The sequence below is a fragment of the Diplotaxodon limnothrissa genome, linkage group LG12 (genome assembly GCF_057381915.1).
Source record: "Diplotaxodon limnothrissa isolate DT_005_m linkage group LG12, D_limnothrissa_male_GT1.1, whole genome shotgun sequence".
NCBI lineage: Eukaryota > Metazoa > Chordata > Actinopteri > Cichliformes > Cichlidae > Diplotaxodon > Diplotaxodon limnothrissa.
In genome coordinates this window covers 19,569,595-19,589,768 of record NC_140607.1, presented here as the reverse complement: position 1 = coordinate 19,589,768, position 20,174 = coordinate 19,569,595, and the positions used below count along the sequence as shown (strand labels likewise).

Sequence of the window (20,174 nt, the reverse complement as noted above, 5' to 3'; positions counted from 1 at the left end):
TAGTGCAAAAAAATAAAAATACATAAACATAAATACATGATGTCTGATTCATTCCAGTAACATATATTGAAATTATAAACAGAGATGTGTCCTTGTTTTACACAGGAAAACACTGTGTAATGCTACATGTTGTTAGTGTTTTTTAGGTCATTGTTTTGTGGGTGACAAAGTGTGTTTGTCGGCTGTCAACCTTTGCTAGTGTTCTGGAGGAATGTGTTCATTGGAGACCTGAATGAAGTGTTTTGGTAGTTGTAGTGCATTTTGAATGTGAAATGAACTGCTTTGCCAGGCTGATGGTCAGTTAGGAGAAATGTGTGAAGAGTTTTGCAAAAGTGACTTAAGTATTGAGAAATGTGTCCTAGCGTCTGTAAAAAACTGTAAGACGCAAAACTTTTGCGAGATTCCGAGATAGTTTTGCGAGATCTCGCAAAACAAACTTGGGATCTCGCAAAAGTTTTGCGAGCTCTCGCAAAACTATCTCGGGACCTCGCAAAAGTTTTGCGAGATCTCGCAAAACAAACTCGGGATCTCGCAACAGTTTTGCGAGATCTCGCAAAACAAACTCGGGATCTCGCAAAACTTTTGCGAGATCTCGCAAAAGTTTTAGCCGCATTCTTCCCGTTAGCTCGAGACCTACTACAGCCGGGAGGAACACCGCTTTCCCGGCACATCGTGCCTCGACCTCCCGGTCGGCTTCGAGCCGGCGTCCGAAGAATGCGGCTAAAAGTTTTGCGAGATCTCGCAAAACTTTTGCGAGATCCCGAGTTTGTTTTGCGAGATCTCGCCCCCCCCCCCCCCCCCCCCCATGCACACGCACGCACACATCCTCCAACCACACACGCCCATATTTTGCTCCATTGCGCTTTATTTCACACCTCAAACATTTAGTAAACAATTAAGCAAATACAAGTAACCTGCAATAAATTATAGGTAGTAATAAAATAAACTACTAACTCTTTTACGCTTCGTCCACACCTACACGGTATTTTTGAAAACATTCACACGTAAACGCCGTTTTGAATCACCGAAAACGGAGATTTTTTAAACTCCTTTTTTTCATTTACATGTGGACGATGAATACAGAGTTGGTCGCAACGTCAAAGGTATGCGCCTTTTTCACGTCACGCACGTTATTTTTTTACATGAGATGAACTGCAGAATGGCAGATAGAGACGAAATACTGTTAATCTGACTATCTTCAGGTTTTACACACTTGCATATACACACGCAGTTACTGTCCTTCCATTTAGAAAGACAGATGCGTCATGGTGTGATTATTTTACAAGTCGTTTTTTTTTCATGTGTAATAATATTCAACATTGCTATCAATACATTTTTCAAAAAATGCCTCTCTGTGCAAAATGTGTTTAAAAACATAAACAACTGTGGGATCCTGTTTGTCTGTGATTTGAACAGCAGGGAAAACCAATTCTGCAGGGAGACCTACCTCGGCACTTGTGCAGGTGAAACCAAAGGGAAGATATGCTTCACCATATTTTCTAGTCTTTGGCTTAGAATGAAGTTGGTTTGGAAACATATTCAGCTATGCTTCATCTCCTGCTTTGCGTTTCTGTGGGCGCTCTGTGCTAGCAGTGTCCAAGCGTTTTGTTTTTTTCCCCCCCTTTTCATTTGCATATTAGTCAACTGAAGTTGAACTGAGCCCCACACTTTGGGAAGGTCCGCTTTAGTGAGAGTCATGCACTCCATTCTGTCTGGGTTAGACCAAGCTTTCACCTTAGCCTTGACCCATGACAGTGTACGTAGTGTAGATCAACTTATCCCCAGGACACTGAAACAGTGTAAAGTTCCACATGCATGCGGCTTAAGAGGAAGAGAATGTAACCCTCTCAAAGTTATCCACTGCTATTCAAGCCAGTTTTAATGTTTAATATATGCAGTACCAATTTTATCCAGCAGAGGGGAGTGATGGCACTATAGTTGTCTTGCAAAGCATTATGAGGTAATAAGAATAATTGCAGTGCAAGCAGATAGAGAGCAAGCCAGGAAAAAAAACAGAGCATAAAGTATTCACCGGAGTAAATAGGAACTTTAAAAAAATAAGTGTTAAGGTTTTGACAGATAAAGACTTATGGGGATTTGCTCACCATACATCCCATTCTCCAGTTGTTGTTTTTTTACTTTGTTGTGACATAATGCGAGAAATAGCACCATATTTTACTGTTTTCTTTTTCCTTTCCTCACCAAACCAGAGTGGTTAGTGGAGGCTTTTATTAAACAGTTATTCAACAGTAATGCACTAATACAAAAATTATTAAGCAATTTATTTGTTCTTATTCTGCTCACAACCCCATAGGAGCCCCCAAAAGCTCAAAAATAGTTGTAATTTCACAGCTGATCTTAGAGACTTGCTGGTGTCCAAGAGGAGGTCAGCTTCCCAGTCAATCTCAGAAACCTCCTGGCTCCCAAGCTGTTGATAACTGGATTCACAGAATGCAGAAGCCATTTTAAAGCTAAGCTGCCCTTATTGGCTGTTTTTCCTGGCCAGCAGCCTTTGGAGAGTCTACTGTATAACCAAACAATCTTTTTACACTGAAACTGATATCCCTTGTCAGTATATAAGTACCTCTCAAACAATGGAATTTGAATGTAAAATTATAGCACACAGGGGCAAGTCGAGAAACTACTAATTACTCTCAAACACAATAAAAGTTGCCATAAGCGCAGTAAATTAAAAAACAGTTCAAGAACTTCAGTTGACTAATATGCAAATCTTGCATGTCTTTAAACTTTAAAATGTTTTACTGATTACTCTTGTAACCAATGGAGTTTTCTGTTACTTCAGGTTGCTACACTGTGGCAGACGTGTAGATAAAAGCTGTAATCTGAATTTATAAAGTCTAACACAAACCCAGTCAAAGAAACTAAGACAGTGATAGGCTACCAACTTATGATTAGACACATTTTGTCATGAAAAGCTTCCAAACAGAAAAATTACCCAAAAACTAAGTATTAACTTAAACCTGTCAAAAACCAAAGCATGTTGGTTGACTATAAGTCAGAATGAGATTTCAGATGATCCTGTTGTGTTGAGGTGTATTTAAGGGTGATGACTTCATTTGCCTTTGGAAGGTAACATCCTATACCTGTTAAAAAAAAAATTCAGAGAATATTATAATGGGACAAGCCGGACTGCGTGCATCAAATGTCTGACCTCAGCTTATCTAACACATTGAAAGAATGGTTCACTCACCAACATCAAGTGAGGTTATACCACTCAGCAGTTGCCAGTAGTGTGATGAATTTCCTGTCAAGCCATTCACACTGATGAGGAATGGTCCATAGTCATCATTTACTTTGTATTCAAAGCTGTAAACACAGGGTATGACTTTTCATGGACAAAATTATGCACAGTTTTTGAAATAACTGCGACGCTCAAAAGAAGGTTATTGTAATTGCAAAAGTACAAGAGCACCGACACTCTTGAGAACTCATAAAGACTTATGAAACATCAATGAAAGGAAGGCATTTTGTTGAAGCTAAAGATGTGATGTGGTTTTTGATTGTCCTCTAAATATATGCAGGTTTCTGTAGTTTACGATGATCAGATGAAAGTGTGAAGAATTGTTTGTAAAGGTCAGCAAAGCTGTTTCATCTTGACTAAATGTCAACAAATAGCAGAAAACAATTGGTCATCTGACAATCAAAAATCCACACCCAGAAACACAGGGTCTCAATTAGAATTACACATTGAGAGAACAAGAGAGACTGTATAGCTTCCTCTAGAAAAGAAATAGCTGATTAGATGGTCTTACTCAAAGCCTTGGTCTGACATTTTCAGTCTTATCAGTCCACCGAAGAGGCTTCCATTAGGAGCAGTAAAAGTGTTGTAGTTCTTAATGCTAAAGGGTGGCGTATTAACCACCACTTTGAAGTAAGTGTTATCGTTACCTGTATGCAAAGATGAAAAACAATAAAGGCGACTGGTCAGGCCTACGTGACTATTTAAGGACATTTTCAAATTTATTTTTCTTTTTTTAATTTAGCTACACTGAAGCTTACTTCGAGCTGACTGCCAAACACAAACCAGCAGCAGCAGGGATGCAGAGAGGAGAACAGGCTTCTTCATTCTGACTGGTGGGTAACACAATTCACACCTAAAAAGTTAGATATGCAAACATGAACACAAATATTCATCAGGAATGCATAAATCGAACCATTGTGGAAAGCAAATAAAAACCTCTTAGTCTTTTTTTTTCTTTAGGTACATGAGAGTAAGAGTACGATTAACTAAATGTTGATAATCAGTAAATCACTAAAATTTTTCTAAGTGGTCAGTGTGCAACACAATAAAAGTATAATAATCACTGTTGGCTGTTTTTTGTCAACAATGACAAAGAGCTTGGTTATTTAGCTTTTTTTTAAATTTAGCTTTTTTTAAAATTTCTTTTTACATTAAAATGAACAATGATTTATTCAAATATATATATATATATATATATATATATATATATATATATATATATATATATATCTCCAGTTAGAAAAATCTTACCTTCTTCACCTACTCCTTCCAACAAATACAACTAATGCACCAGTGGAGGTTGGTAAGTTTTCAGTTGAACAGTTCCTCCTCCTCAAGTTGAAGCTCAACTATAGATAAGGAACTTTCACACCTCTATGCCTCACATAGTATTACACAGAAACAGCCAATGATGATACAGAAAAATACTTCCTGACAGACTGCCTTTGGATCCCCACACCCACCAGTAAATGTCTCTGCATGCCTGATTGCATTAAACCTTTAGTAGTTATAACATTACATTAAAGCACTGAATAAAGACTTTTTGTACAATAGTATTTTCTTCCTGACTAGTTTTAGTACTTTTTTGGTTTCTTCCCCAACCAGTTGTGGCAGATAACTGGCCCTCCCTGAGTCTGTTTTTTCATTATCAGTCTATCCTCTGGACCTACTGTCAGAATAAATATTTTAAAAAAAACGAGCAACAGTCAACAGCTGGAGTATTCATTCTTCCAAGGGCGCAAAAACATCAAATACAAGGTTTCATGCAAGTGCTCGAAGGAGGAAGTTCCCAGTGACCTGTTTATTACATTTTGTCAATCCCACCCTCCTTTGCCTTAAAACTGTCACACATAAACACTTTTTCTTCTACAGGCTTCTCAGAAGAACAAATATGAACGTGTGTACTGTAATAAGCAGCTAATATTTTTTTGCAACCTGGGAGTACTTCCAGGCACTAAGTGTACTAAGTGTAGTAGGACTGCCACAATTAGTCAACTAGTCATGATTACGTCGACTATCAAAATCAGCAACGACTAATTTAATAGTCGACGCATCGTTTGAAGCTTTGTAAGAAAGACGCGGAATAAGTAGTAGGATTTAAGAGCGTAATAATGGACTGAAACAGAAGATGGCAGCACCGCATGTACAAGGATGCCAGCTGCCATTAAACCCCAAAGAAGAAGAAGCAGTTACATTACATTACAGCGACATGGCGAAGCCTGTTCAAATTTGAAGACTCCCAAACGCGGCCGAAAAATGCATTCTGCATTTCCCCAGATTTGAAGGATAAGTCGAGTGCATCCTTCGTGGCCCAACCTATCCCAGGATTCATAGCGCGGCCCAGCCAATTCCAGTTCTCCAACAATGGTGGCAGCTACTTAGTTTTACAGTTTTTTCTGATTGCTTAAGCCCTTTTTTTGCAACTATTGGCTAATTTTGCAAAACTCTTCACACAAATAAGAAAACCTGTCACCCAATCATCAAAACATTTTAGTTCTCTTGCAAAAGCAAACACAGCTAGATTAACTCTTCACACCTTCGTAAAAATGGTGTTTCCGTATCAAACAGTACACACAAGCCATCATCTACTAAGCACACAATGCGCCAACTGCACACTGATGGTATGAATACAAAACACATCTGGCTTTTGCTTTCTCTGTGCACAAGGTAGGCTATGTCAGTTTGAGCTCATACTTCTGTCATAGATCCATAAGCATAGAGGGATCCAAACTTCAAGTACTGGTGTTTATTCAAACACATTAAAACAAACACAAGTGTTTATTTCCAAGTATAGGATTATTTGCAATCGCCATAATGACTATATGGGTTACTTGGACTGCAGTGAACATGTTTCCTCTGCCCCAGCATCTGGTCATCTAGCAATTCTGTAAAGTAACAATTTCAGTATTTTTACATCAATGGTATTGGTGTGTTTCTCATTGGCATATGGCAGTGCTACAAATCTTTGTGCGAAGTGACTGTACTAACCGATTCTCATTTCAAGATGTCCCTATGGTACTTGCTACAGTGTAGCGGCTCGAGTTAGGCTGGACCCGTTGGCCAGCTACCCTCAGGGTCATTCCACGGTTGATTACATGGTCCACTATTGTAGCTCTGATGTCATCAGCAATTCTATTTCTTACTCTTCCTACCCTTCCTCTCCCCCCTCCTCATCTTCCTCTCCCCCCTCCTCGTCTTCCTCTTGCTCCTCCTTGTCCTTGTCGTCCTCTTCATCCTACTTCTTCACCTCCACGTCCTCTTCCTCGGCCTCCTCTACTTCTCACTCTTTCTGCTCCCTCCATTGTACTCCGCACACACAGCTTACCTGTATTATAGTGCTTAGGCTGATTGCAAAGTGAACGAATTATCTAAAAAAGTTTTCACATGTGAAAGTGTGCCAGACAGTTGGCAAATTAGTGTTAATGATAGCCATACATGTGTATACTTTTGCTAGGAGTGTGTTGGAAATTTGGTAATTGAGTGTTGTGCAGTGAATTGTGCCTACAGTTTTGCAAAGTGTGTGTTACAAAATTGCAAACTGAGTGCAAAGCAGTTTTTGTGCTTTTAGTTTTGCAAACTCAGTGAGTGGTTTTGCTATAAGTCTGAATAGTTTTAGAGATTGTGCTACAGGAATCACAGTTAGGGTTTAAGCATTCAGAAAAAACTGTAATACTTAGTTTGCTCTTATTACTATTTCTGGGTCACAAAATGAACTTAACATATTTTCAGGTGAATGTAGCTGTGTAAACCTCAAATATCTGCTCAGTTTATCAAGACATCACATATTTGCAAAAGTGCTCCGACGTTTTCGGAGACGTCTGTTACCCAGCAGCTCGATAGCTAACCGGGGGCAAGGCTCACTAGAACCCGTGAGAACACCGGACTGCCGGCAAATCCGTCTTTCGCTACTCAGGTTAAACATGATATATAAGTCACTTAGATAACTTAAAAATGTTGTTTGTCTTTTTTCATTGTTTTATTTGTTCCTGAGTAAATCAGTTTGGCTGAGATTAAAGTTATAGTTTTTACACAGCTGAATAAATGTCAAACAGAACTGATTAAACAGAAGTGTGAGATGCTCGAGAATTTACTCCTGTTATATTTTAGATAGCAAGGAGTTTATTAAACTCCACCGAGACAATCTGCAAATGTAATTAAAAGTTTAATAAACTATCATCTTGTCTTTATTTTCAGTTAGCACCTACCTTAAACACTTCAAGCTGTAAGCTAATGATAGTTATATAAGAGCAGATGCATGCTGGCGCAATAAGCTGTAGTTTTACGTCCAATGGATGATGATCTGATTAGTCAACTAATCGCAAAAATAATTGGTGACTAGTCAACTATCAAAATAATTGTTCGTGGCAGCCCTAAAGTGTATACTTGACTCATACAGATCACACTAGTTGGAACATTGCATAACATATTTTCCCCATTACCTACATTGTGTGGGTTTAACTCCTTTTTCGGTTTCTTCCCCAAACAGTTGTGGCAGATAAATTATTCTGTTTTTTCATTCTCAGTACTCAAGTACACATTCTTGGTGATCCTTGCTTTTGCAAGTTCACACAGGAGTCTGGACTTCTGGAGATCACAGCACCATCATTTTACAATTGAAATGGCACTTGACGACGTCAGCCCCAGAGTTTTTACTACCACCCCCCTTTTAATTTGACTGTGATTAATATTTGCAATGGAAATTACACATGATCTAAAATTACACGTTATGTAATAAGCTGATTTTTTTTTAAAGATAAAGGATAATTTTTAAACAAGTATTTTAAGCACTTTGACAAAATTTACTTTTACATACGTTCTGTTTCATTGTGTCTAATAAGCTTCACACAGTTAACTGCAGTCACTACATGACTGAAACACAAACTTTATCTCCTAAAAGACTATGGATGCTGTTGTGCTGTTGACCTCGGCCTCTCCACATGGCTCCGAGAGATAAAGGCTGCCGCACCCAAGCAGTAAACACTTTTATCGCGTGTGGTTAAACAGAATGCTAACATGATTGGTCAAAAAGTAGCAGACACTCAAAAGTTACAAAAGACAGCTGGTGTTTGGAAGAGATCATTTCAGTATCTCCATGTACCAACATGCTGTTTCTGCTCCCAGTGAAAAACTTCCTCCTGGATTAAAATGTTTTTAATGTTGGATTTAATTCAGAGTAAGCTGTTAAAATGAGAACAACACATTTTTACATCAGACAATAAGGACGCGCCCGCGGCGGGTTGGAAAACAGTGTGCAGGGAGTCAGGCGTTCTCACCAGCTATAGTGAGCCTTGAACTATCAAGCTTGTGGGGTAACAGACATCTCCGAAAATATCAGATTATCTTAGCGAATAGTAATATATTGATAACTTGAGCAGATGTTTGAAGTTTACAAATCTACATTCTTGCCTGAAAATATTGTAAAAGTTTATTTTGTGTCACAGAAACAGTAAAATTTTAAACTTTGAGAAATGGCCTCATTATTTCCTCCTGACCTACATTGTGTGGGTTCAGTTGTTTTTCAGGTTTGGTTATTTTAGTGTGACCCCAGACCCATCGACTAACAATGGAGGAGGTGGGGTTTGTGACCTGTACTGCAGCCAGACACCAGGGGGCGGTAGAGAAATTTTGGCTTAATTTTTGGGGAGCTATTACCTGTGAAAGTTCTCAGACATGGGATTGTACAAGGGGCATACAGGGGCAGTGTTATTTGGAATGAATGCGCAACAAGTTCCCTCAAAAATTGAATACACTCCCTCTCTTTTTGTCAATAGCATCTCCAAAGCCATTCTGTTTTGCTATGTCATGAGACCAGTGTAGGGACTAACGCGTTATTAAGTAACGCGTTACAGTAACTACATTATTATTGTGGTAACGAGCACGGTAACTAGTTATTATGCCAAAATCAGGAACGCATTAATCGTTACTGGGATTTAGATAGGGTCATTATTTGTTACTTCTTGCGGTGGCTATCGCGGAGCTTCCACAGATTCAGTAACATTAGCAAGTGGTGGAGACCAGCAGGTGGATGAGAGAAAGGGGAGGCAAGACGAGAGACCCGAGGCGGGGCCGGGTGTTCTGGGAATCCATCCTACCTCAAAAAACATCCTACCCAATGTTTCTGCACACACGCGGCGCATGCGCACAACACCAAAGCCGAATTAACTTCTTTTTCTCTGACCCATCCGCTCCGAGTGTCAGGTGAACTGAACTTCAGGTAAGAAGTTATGACCTGCAGTCTATCTGGGTCAGATATAAACCAAGTTTAGGTGGAGTTTATTTTCGTTATGCTGGCTTTTTCATACTGGGTACTAGCTAGCATGACGGAGTTTCTATACAGCTGGGTGGATGCTATGATGTTACTGATGCTGAACTTTATTTTATTCATAAGGTTAGTTAGTTAGTTGCCAACTGTCCTCTAAAAAACGGAATCGTCCCGCATTTAGAGAAAATATTACGCGTTTCATATTAAGGTGAAAAGGAATGTCAGGAAGCTCCCCTGGCTTCTGCTCTGCAGCTGCTGAGTGAGCCCTCATCTGGGACTCTCCTCAGCTCTTTCTGGGATAGTGGCGCGGCTGCCCCTCTGTTGGGCTTCATTGGTCTCTTGTGTTCTGAGGGGCCTCTGGATGTCTGGAGTTTTGATCTCCTCCATACCTGCTTCAAGCCCTGGAGGACGGGGCAGTGGCCCCCCCACACCCTCTAGCAGATCATTACATGAAGGAACCTTTTAAATACAAGCGCGCTCATGCTCACAGGTGTACACACGGGTGCTCACACACACAAATTACACCCTTTTTGGCCCCTCCCTCTCCTGTTTCTACTTCAGTCATGAAACTGATCAATGATCAGCTGATTGTCTCTCTTGTTTGTTTATCGCCCACTTTGCGCCAGAAAGTAGAAACCAGCGGATGTCGCGTTAAACAACAGCAGCACGTTTAAGCTTGATCAGCTGTTGTTAGAATTTATTTAATATTAATTTCTAGTATCAGCTGATGTTTGCTGGAGCCACAGCTGTAAAGCTGCTGGTCATGATGTCGGTTTGGATACGTGGTGAGAGGGAAACAAGAAGATGAAACCAGGAGATGTCCTTACTGAATCATCAGAGCTGAACAGGTGATGGAGAAACAGGTTTACCTTTAGGTGACATGAATGAGTTGAAGGGAAGTTATGAACTGTTTCTGAGAGACAAATAACACCAGGATCCTTTTCTATGTAGCTGACAGCTGGTAACGTTGCAGGGGCGGGTCTAGCAAAGTTTTGCCAGGGGGCCAGGTAGGGCATTAACAATGAGAGGGGGGCACAAAGAAATCCTTTCTTATTTGCATTTAAAATGTCTAGCTTTTAAAAAATAATTATCTGAATCTTTCAACAAACGATTGATAGATTGATGCATATATACCATCAAGACAGTGTACATCACTGTCACAACAGCGTTTGTTTTCATTCAAAGGCTTTATGATTTTTCCTATAATGGTGGGCCGGGCTCTAGTCAAAATGCCTGGGCCGATTTTTTTGTCCCAGTCCAGCCCTGTATGTAGCTCATCTGCAGTCTGGTGTTGCCTACATCTTCCTATTCAGAAGGCAGAATTTCTGAGTACAATCAAAGGACCACGGCTGCAGTTTTCATGTTGGATGTAAAAAGCGCACGTGACGCTGTGACGTAGGCTAGAATCATGGCGGCGGTCAACGACGGTCCAGGCGTGGGATTTCTCTCGTGGAAATATGCACATTATTTTTTCCTTTCTATTGGTAGGTGGCACAGTGCACTTGTGGCAAGTAAACAAGCTAGAAGACTGGCAATCTTGCTGGGTATCCAGTTACGGAAGCAACACATTAACAGGAGAATTCTGAGTAAAAACCAAAGTTACTTTCCCTAGTAACTAGTTACTTTGAAAGTAACGAGTAACTTGAAGTAACTGAGTTACTTTTGATAGAAGTAACTAGTAATGTAACTAAGTTACTAATTTAAAGTAACTTACCCAACACTGCATGAAACTAGTTGTATCCATTTGCTCTCATACAGCTCAAAGTCTAGTGAAATTAGCAAATCCTTAATGTAATTTATCCACTTTTTGTTGGTTTCTACTCCATCAGAGCCGGCAAAAGCTGACGACTGTCCTTAGGCCATTCAGGTAAATAAAACAATTTTTAACTTATTGTTACTGTTTCTTCTAAAAGCTCTATAGTTGACAGTTATTGTGTAGATTAATAATTCTTTTCTTTAACTGTCTACTACAGGTTTGTGACTGAGCTTCTTGGAGGTGAGACATATGTCTCATGTTCAGTGGTTTTACCTGCTTACTGCCACCTGCATCACACCATGGAGGTCTCCAATGATGACCCAGACTACATGGTGAAATTTAAGACTGCCTTTACAAAGAACCTATTCCAACATGTAGCTACACTCAACCATCAGTGGCTCAAGGGGGAGAGGGAGAAGAGGTTTGGACCAGCCTTGACGTTACTGCAGGAACAGTGTAAAGATGCCACCACAAAGGAGCCAGCAAAGACAAAGAGCCTCCTCCTCTCTTCATTGTCTCCAGACTCTGATTCAGATGATTCAGATGAGGAAGCCCTGTGTAACAGGGCCCTGAGCAGAATCCACCATCAGCGATAAAGACTGCCCACTGCAGTCTAATACAATTATCTAATACAGTCTAACACAATTATCATTGTTGTTTGTTGAATCCTAATGGCAACTGTAGTGTGTAATCAGGTATAAACACTTTATTTACAAGACAAAACATCTGTTACAGGTCATAACAGAGTTTAAATGTGAAGCTGGTCAAATAACCTTTCATGTTTCTGCCTTAGTTTTTTAAGAAGAAAAACTGCAATTTATGTTGAAAATGTTATTATTATTATAAGAGACACTACCATTTTTAAAATGTACTTAAATTAGCATTTTATTTTTTTAAATTGAGTCCCACCCCTACTAATTAATTAATGAAAAGTGTTATTAATTAAACAAAATTTAAAATAAACACATTATTAAATGATTTAAATAAAACAAATATGCATCTAATTAATTATTGAACTATTTATTTAATTAATTAATTACAATTTTAATTAAGCAGTGAAACATTTAAATTATTTAATAACATATATAATTAATTAATTTTGTCCCTCATGGCCTTCCATAAAAGACAAGCCCCAGCTAGACTAATTTAAAATAACAAAGAACAAAATGTTTCTCACCACCTTCAGCTCAACCTCTTGAAGATGAAAGCCTGAAGTTCTCACAATTTTTTCCTGACCATCGAAATAAATCAGGATCTGTAATCTGATATGTAAACATATAAATGTCTGAGTATTGACTAGAATGTAACAAAACAAAACAAAACAAAAAAACCCCACCAACGTCACACCACCCAAAGAAGTTCAATATTTGAGAACACTAATACAAAAATTCACATTGTAAAAAACAACTAGTGACAGTTTCTGAATGGTATCTAAATATATTTCACAATAATGCAAAAGCATGTAGAATACATTAAATTTTTTGTCATAAAATAAAAATGCTATTCTTATTCACTTTTCAATTGTCTTGTTAATAGTAAACACATCAGAAACAAATATCAAACAGAAGTGATACAAACTAGAGGAATATATACAAAAGAAGAGAAAGGCACACAATGGAGAGCAAAGTGCTTGGAAGCAGTGGAAAAGGACTTGGTCTAATAATGAGTAAGCTGAAGAGGAAATGGGTTTGCGCTCATCTAGAAGATCTTCGTGGTTAGGGGAGTTGGCTGGCCCATCCTTAACACGGTTCTGTTTTTTCCATCCCATTGTAGAAAAGTGCTTGTTCATATGGGGCTGTTTGATTGTGGGGGTGATTTCTCAGATGCTGAGCAGTCCATGAATTAACCTGAGGTCAAAGACATTTGTGCAGCTGCTGATGATCTTTCCAAAGACGCCACTGCTACCTTTTTATAGGGACACTGTTAACCTGCCTCAAGAATATATATAAAACACTTTGGCTAATAACAGTTCTCTCCTAAATGTAACAGTTTTTAGTAGCTTCTTAGCTTTGTTGTTAGTTGTCAGAATACTTTTACTGTAAACTAAATGTTAGTTTTGCAGTTTGACCCAGGGATGTAAAACTCAATTTACATCATGGGCCACAAGCTACTTTGATCCAAAGTGAATTTACATGATAAATGTGTAAAATTACACAAAAAGTAATTCATTATCCAGACTATCCCATATTTCTAAAGATCTAAAAGATACTTTCTCCTGTGAATTTATATAGTAGAGAAATTTCTGTCATTTAATTGTTTATCTATTAATTACTTTGCTGTAGTATAAATGAGGCGGGCTCTTTATTAATAGGAAAAGCTTTAAACTTATGAAAATACAGTTAGAAGTTCAAAATCTATGCACTCCTTCACATTTTCCTGAGCCATCCAGATGGTCGGAATGGAGTCTTTGACGGGCCGTGTTAAATCTCCCAATTCTTTTATCTTTGGGCTGAAGGAAGAACAGCACTCGGTGTATAAATGCTCAATCAACAATCTCTTCATTCCATACAATTCTCATTATTCCATACAACACTTTGAGCATAAACATCCGGATGGGAGATGTGGACAGGAGGGTGTCCGCCAGATCTGGAAGTGTATGACTGTTTCTCACATTCTTATAGCTTCAGCCCCCCTCCAAAGTCATAAAACATAAACATCCACATTCTTTCTCTCTTACGGCGCCTAAGTGACGGCTTTGGCTTCCTGTTTTATCTCTGCCTGATGAGATGGGGCAGAAAACCTCTACAGTATGTTCTGTTCTCTTTGTAATCAGAAAAGGAAGGCCATGATTCTACACAAGCAGCATTTCTTATAACTCAGCAGTATAATGCATCATAAAACAGTGTAATGATTTCATAATTTTTAATCCAAGGCATAATGTGGCCTATAGCCGTATAATGATTCAACAATTATTTGATTAGAAGGATAAGGTGGCATAAGATAGTATGATAATCTCACAGCCGTTTCTGGCCTCTGGCCTGATTTTTGACACCCCTGGTCTAGAGCTGTCATTGTTTTAGGATACATAATGGTGGACATGCTAACAACACTTTAAATAAGCCTGTCTAAAAATAAAACAAACCAAGGCTAGAAACATTTTACTTGGACTACAAGTTACATGCTTTATTTAATGCCTGAGGAAGATAACACTAATAATCAGTAACATTTTATTCAACAATAAAAATGCACTCATACAAAAATTATTCAGCAATGAATTTGATCTTATTTTGCCACTCTAATAAACCCCCAAAAGCTCAAAAATAGGGGAGGTCAGCAGCCCAGTCAATCTCAGAAGCCTTTTGACTCGCAAGCTGTTGATAACTTGATTTGCAGGATAAAGAAGCTATTTTGACATGGAGTCAGCAGCTGACCCCCCCTGCTGTTTTTGCTGGCCAGCAGTCTCTGGGCAGTCTACTGTATAACCACACCATCCTTTTACAGTAAAACTGAGACCACTTGTAAGCATCAAATATGGAATTTGAATGTAAAATTATGGCAGTCAGGGGCAAGTTGAGAAACTACTAATTGCTCTCAAACACAATAAAAGTTGCCATAAAGGCAGTAAATTAAAAAACAGTTCAAGTTGTTGTATATGTTTTACTGACTGCTCTTGTGACTAATGGAGTTTTCTATTACTCCAGATTACTACACTGTGGCAGAATTGTAGATTAACGCTGTAATCTTAATTCATAAAGTCTGACAGAAACACAGTAAAAGAATCTAAGCCAGTGATAGGCTACTGATTTATGATTAGAAGACTCCCAAGCAAAAAAATGACACAAGTCAATTATTCACCTCAACTTGCCAAAGATCAAAGGGTATTGGTTGACCATGAGTCATAATAAGACTTTAGATGGTCTTAAATTTTCGTGTATTTCAGGGTGACGACTTCATTTGCAGTTGGAAGGTAACATCCCATACCTGTAAAAAAAAATGTAAAAGTTCAGAGAATATTATATAATACGACAAGTTAGATTGTGTGCATCAAATGTCTGACCTCAGCTTATCTTACACATTGTGAGATTGGTTCACTCACCAACATTGAGTGGGGTTGTACCACTCAGCAGTTGCCAGTAGTGTGATGAATTTCCTGCCAAACCATTTACACTCTGAAGGAATGGTCCATAGTCATCATGTGGTATGTACTGAAAGCTGGAAACATAGGGAATGACTTTTTAAAGAGTGAAGTGGACAGTTTTTAATATAACTATGAAATCCTTTTTAACAATGCAAATAGTTTCACTCTCTATGTTTTTACACAGAACTCTGCATTCAGTTATTAGTTATTATTAATCTCTGGCTGTTTTCCACGGTGCGTCTTTTGTCCTGTCTCCCTCCCCTCACACCCAGCAGGTCACAGCAGATGGGTCCCCCTGAGCCTGGTTCAGTGCGAAGTTCTTCTCTGTTAAAAGGGAGTTTATCTTTCTACTGTCGCCAAGTGCTTGCTCATATGGGGCCATGTGAAACATTAATGAAAGGAAGGCATTTCTTAAAGCTAAAGATGTTATGTGATTTTTGACTGTACTGTACATATACAGGTTTCTGTGGTCTACTGTAAGAAAAAAGTATGAAGATTTGTTTTTTTAAGATGTCAAGAAACATTCCAGGGCACAATTAGTCATCTGGAATTAAAAATTCACACCCAGATATACGGGGTCTCAATTTTAATTAAACATTAAGAGAACAAAAGTAAATGTATGGCTTCTTCTAGTAAGGAAATAGTTGATGTGATGGTCTTACTTGAAGCCTTGGTTTGAGTATCTCAGTCTCGTCAGTCCACCGAAGAGGCTGCCTCTATAAGCAGTAAAAGTGTTGTAGGTCTTAATGTTAGTGGGTGGCACATTCACCTGCACTCTGAAGTTAGTGTTACCTTAAATAACAAAGGAGGGTGAAGTTAGTTTACCGAAGATGAGCAGAAAAACAATAAAGGCGATTAATCTATGTGACTTTTCAAGGATTTTTTGGCATTTCTTTTTGTTTTTTATTTAGCAACACAGGAAAAAAACACTAAAGGTTACCCTGAGCTGATGTCCCAACAAAAAACAGCAGCAGCAGGGCTGCAGAGAGGAGAGCAGGCTTCTTCATTTCAACTGCAGGGCAAACAGAAAATTTTGATATGCAAACATGAACACAAACATACGTTGTGGAAAGCAGTTCCTGAACACTGAGTATCACCATCCCAAAATACAGCATTTATAATGGAATAAAACCTCTTCATGTTTTATTATTATTTTTATTTGGTACGTGAGTTTATCAAGTCATCTAAAAGTGAGGTGTGCAATATTAAGGAAGTTCAACAAAGTTAAGCTTTTCTTGCTTGATAAACCCTAAAGTCTAAGTTGGAGATAAAGAGTATCTCATTAGTGGCCATCAACTTTCCCTGTTAAGTCAGGCTTTCTGCTTCAGACTCTGAATGCCCAGGATTTCATGTGTCATGTTATCCCTGTGAGTGTAGCCTACTCTAACCAGAGACGTTAGCAGATGATAAAATGGTGACAAAAATCTGTAAAAAACATGAAAAATGTAACAGAACCGCACAGAGCAGTAAAATAAACATTTTAATTCAAGTAAACTATTTTAATGTTGACCGCTTTGGGTGCTGCCTTTTATTTCTAATATAAAGACTGCATGTTAGAAATCTGAAACCTTAGACTGGATACATTTAAATATTAAAGGTTACTGTGCCTTTGAAAAAAAAGGAGACATGGAAATCACTTTAGTATGTTAGTAGATCAAAGGTAAACTGTTTTTATTTATTATCAATGATATTTAAAGATATTCTTACCTTTTTCAAGTTCTGTTTTCAATAAATGTGTAAGAATGCAGCCGTGGAGGTTGTAACTTTTCAGTTGAACAGTTCCTCCTCCTCAAGTTGAAGCTGAACTACAGATTAGGAACTTTTATACCTCTGTGCCACACATAGCATTATACAGAAACAACCAATGATGATACACAAAAATAACCAAGCCCTTTACTTGTGCAATCAAAAAAAAGAGAAGCTTAAATCTGTGTTGACTAACCATGGATGTTATCGAATGACAAAAGGTGACCATGTATATTAAATTGCATAGGAGGACTTTTAATTCATATAACATTTGCTACATCTGGCAATTTTTTCTGCAATTAATTGTTTAATTGCAGGTTTGAATTTGCTGTATGTGTTCCCCTCTCACTATAAAAGGACAAAAAATAATGCTAATTTAAAAATGTAATGTGCAATTTTTATTAAGGATTTTCACAGTGAGAAAATCCTGCGTGCTTGTGTCTGCAAATCCTTTATAAAGTATAACCTTATATTAAATTGTAATTTAATGAATTGTGTATCCTGTGTATTGCTTGCCTTTATCTTGGTCCTGTGTAAAAAATGTGGAAATTGTTTTACACTGTTTAATAGGAGCACAGAGAATTTTTCACTTTTGCCTTCTTGCTGAGTAGCCATGCAAGTAGGCCAGGAGGGTGACCTAGAAAGTTAATCGTGTTTCCAGGATCTCTGTTTGAATTTACACGTACCTTATTTGTCAGACTTCAGTCTTTGTTTTTCTTTACATAATTGAGCACTTTTATTCCTTGACAGTTAGAAGACTGTAATGAAACAATCAAACAGTCATCTCAAATGCATGTGTAAGTTAGGTTGAGAAATGGTAATAATTTGATGCTAAGCTGTATCATTTGGAACATGAATACTTCATGAATACTTCAAAGAGTAAGGTGTGCTGCCGACAGAAAGTACATTGTGTGGGTTTGATCCTTTTTCTGGTTTGGTGCTGAAACTTCTTAGAAGACTCTTCTATTTCCTTGTTCTACCCGAACCAGTTGTGGCAGATAACTGGTCCGCCCTGAGTTTGTTTTTTTCAGTCTCAGTCTTTCCTCCCGACCTAATTTGTGTGCATTCATTTGTTTTTCAGGTTTGGTGCTGAAACCTCTTGTAAGACTATTTTCCGTGTATTCTTCTTTCCTTTTTCTTTCCCAACCATTTGTGCTGGATAACTGGCATGCCTTTAGTCTGATCTTTTAGTCTCAGTTCTTCCTCCTTAGCTAGTTCCCTTTGCCTCTGCTTTTTAAGCCCTCATCAGAGCCATCAGATAGTCTCTCACTACCTGTTCTGTCAGTCTACAGTCTTGCTTATACTGTTTGCTCGGTCTTGCCACTGCTGCCATGGAATATGGAATGCACAAAGTGCCAAAATGACTTAAATAAATACATAATTTAAATAATGAATTAAATGTGTTGTTAATTAATTCAAATAGGTATTGTAACTCCCTCCAAGTTGAAAAACAGACACAATGTGTTTTTGATTTTTACTGGCATTTATTGGACACAGGTGCTACCAACGATGCCGTGAGAACTGTATAAACCCAAGGTAAACAAATCAATAATCCTAAATCAACATTATCTCCTAAAAATGACAAAAGAGGAAAAAAGATACAAAAAACATTGGGTCACAGACCCAGCCCTGTGACAGTAAGGAGACCTCTTGCTAATGCTTTGGGTTCCAAGTTTTGCTCGTAGCTGGTAACTAGCTTTAACATATAAGTGAGAGCTAGAGAGATGTTGGAAGGCTGTGCCAGCACTACTTCATTCTTTCTGACATGACACAAATCAGTGATTCAGATTTAGTACACTTTATCTGAAATAGAGCAAAAGTTCAAACTGTTCTGATAATGCAGGGGTGATGTTTTGATTACTAAAGTTTCTGCTTTTTCTCATTTGTTCTCATCACATCGACAACATTAGCTAAGGTTGCCTATGTCGCTAAAGATTATTAGCTAATTTCAGCTTTCTGAGTCACTAGTCTGCTTGTGTATCGCGAGTTACCAGTAAAGGAGCTGATGTGCTTTATTATTTTACTTGTAAAAGATTTCTATTCCTATTCTGGGCTTCATTTCTTGTTTACAGTACAGCTCCAGGTCCAGGTTATAGCGAGTCAAAGGGTGTTACTTATCTCTGTTCAGTAGCAGCCTGTATTCAGTCTGAATATTGGTGTAAATTTACATGGGTTTAAATTCAGTTTCAGTGTTACATTTAACTTTTGGGAGACAGCACAAAGACTGACAGAAGAGGAAAGAGAGGGAGAGAAAGGGACAGAGCAATGGCTGTAGAAAACTCTTTTCTACGACTAAAATTGTAAAGGGAGTTTAGCTTCTGTTTTCCCCATATTCATCTATGATGATTTCACATAACTAAGCAGTTTGCTATACTGATATCAAATATGAATGCCCAACCTGCTCATATATTATATCGTATATTATCATCATAATCTGATCAGATTATATTACTATGTAATCTTGAAGTTAAATGTGTTTGTGCATGACCGTCAGTGCAAAGAAGAAGGGGAGGACAGAGCAGCAAGAAGCAGGTGAGTAAATGGGCAGATAATGAAGTTTGTGTGAAGACTGTAATGAAACAATCAAACAGTCATCTCAAATGCATGTGTAAGTTAGGTTGAGAAATGGTAATAATTTGATGCTAAGCTGTATCATTTGGAACATAAATACTTCATGAATACTTCAAAGAGTAAGGTGTGCTGCCGACAGAAAGTACATTGTGTGGGTTTGATCCTTTTTCTGGTTTGGTGCTGAAACTTCTTAGAAGACTCTTCTATTTCCTTGTTCTACCCGAACCAGTTGTGGCAGATAACTGGTCCGCCCTGAGTTTGTTTTTTTCAGTCTCAGTCTTTCCTCCCGACCTAATTTGTGTGCATTTATTTGTTTTTCAGGTTTGGTGCTGAAACCTCTTGTAAGACTATTTTCCGTGTATTCTTCTTTCCTTTTTCTTTCCCAACCATTTGTGCCAGATAACTGGCATGCCTTTAGTCTGATCTTTTAGTCTCAGTTCTTCCTCCTTAGCTAGTTCCCTTTGCCTCTGCTTTTTAAGCCCTCATCAGAGCCATCAGA

The 20,174-nt window shown here is 38.3% G+C and overlaps 2 protein-coding genes across 2 annotated transcripts; both read right to left on the bottom strand.

Annotated features, from left to right (window-relative positions):
• Nucleotides 1-1,236: 1,236 nt before the first annotated feature.
• Nucleotides 1,237-4,585, bottom strand: LOC146621169 (transcobalamin-1-like). Its single transcript, XM_085368172.1, has 5 exons — nt 4,514-4,585; nt 4,021-4,115; nt 3,774-3,909; nt 3,212-3,327; nt 1,237-3,104 (listed from the first exon to the last, which is right to left on the bottom strand). The coding sequence occupies exons 2-5, from the start codon at nt 4,085-4,087 to the stop codon at nt 3,010-3,012; spliced, it is 414 nt and encodes a 137-aa protein (XP_085224298.1). The 5' UTR covers nt 4,088-4,115; nt 4,514-4,585; the 3' UTR covers nt 1,237-3,009.
• Nucleotides 4,586-15,139: 10,554 nt separating this feature from the next.
• LOC146621168 (cobalamin binding intrinsic factor-like) lies at nt 15,140-16,365 on the bottom strand. The gene is made up of 4 exons (XM_085368641.1): nt 16,299-16,365; nt 16,021-16,150; nt 15,317-15,432; nt 15,140-15,201 (listed from the first exon to the last, which is right to left on the bottom strand). The coding sequence occupies exons 1-4, from the start codon at nt 16,363-16,365 to the stop codon at nt 15,140-15,142; spliced, it is 375 nt and encodes a 124-aa protein (XP_085224767.1).
• Nucleotides 16,366-20,174: the final 3,809 nt, after the last annotated feature.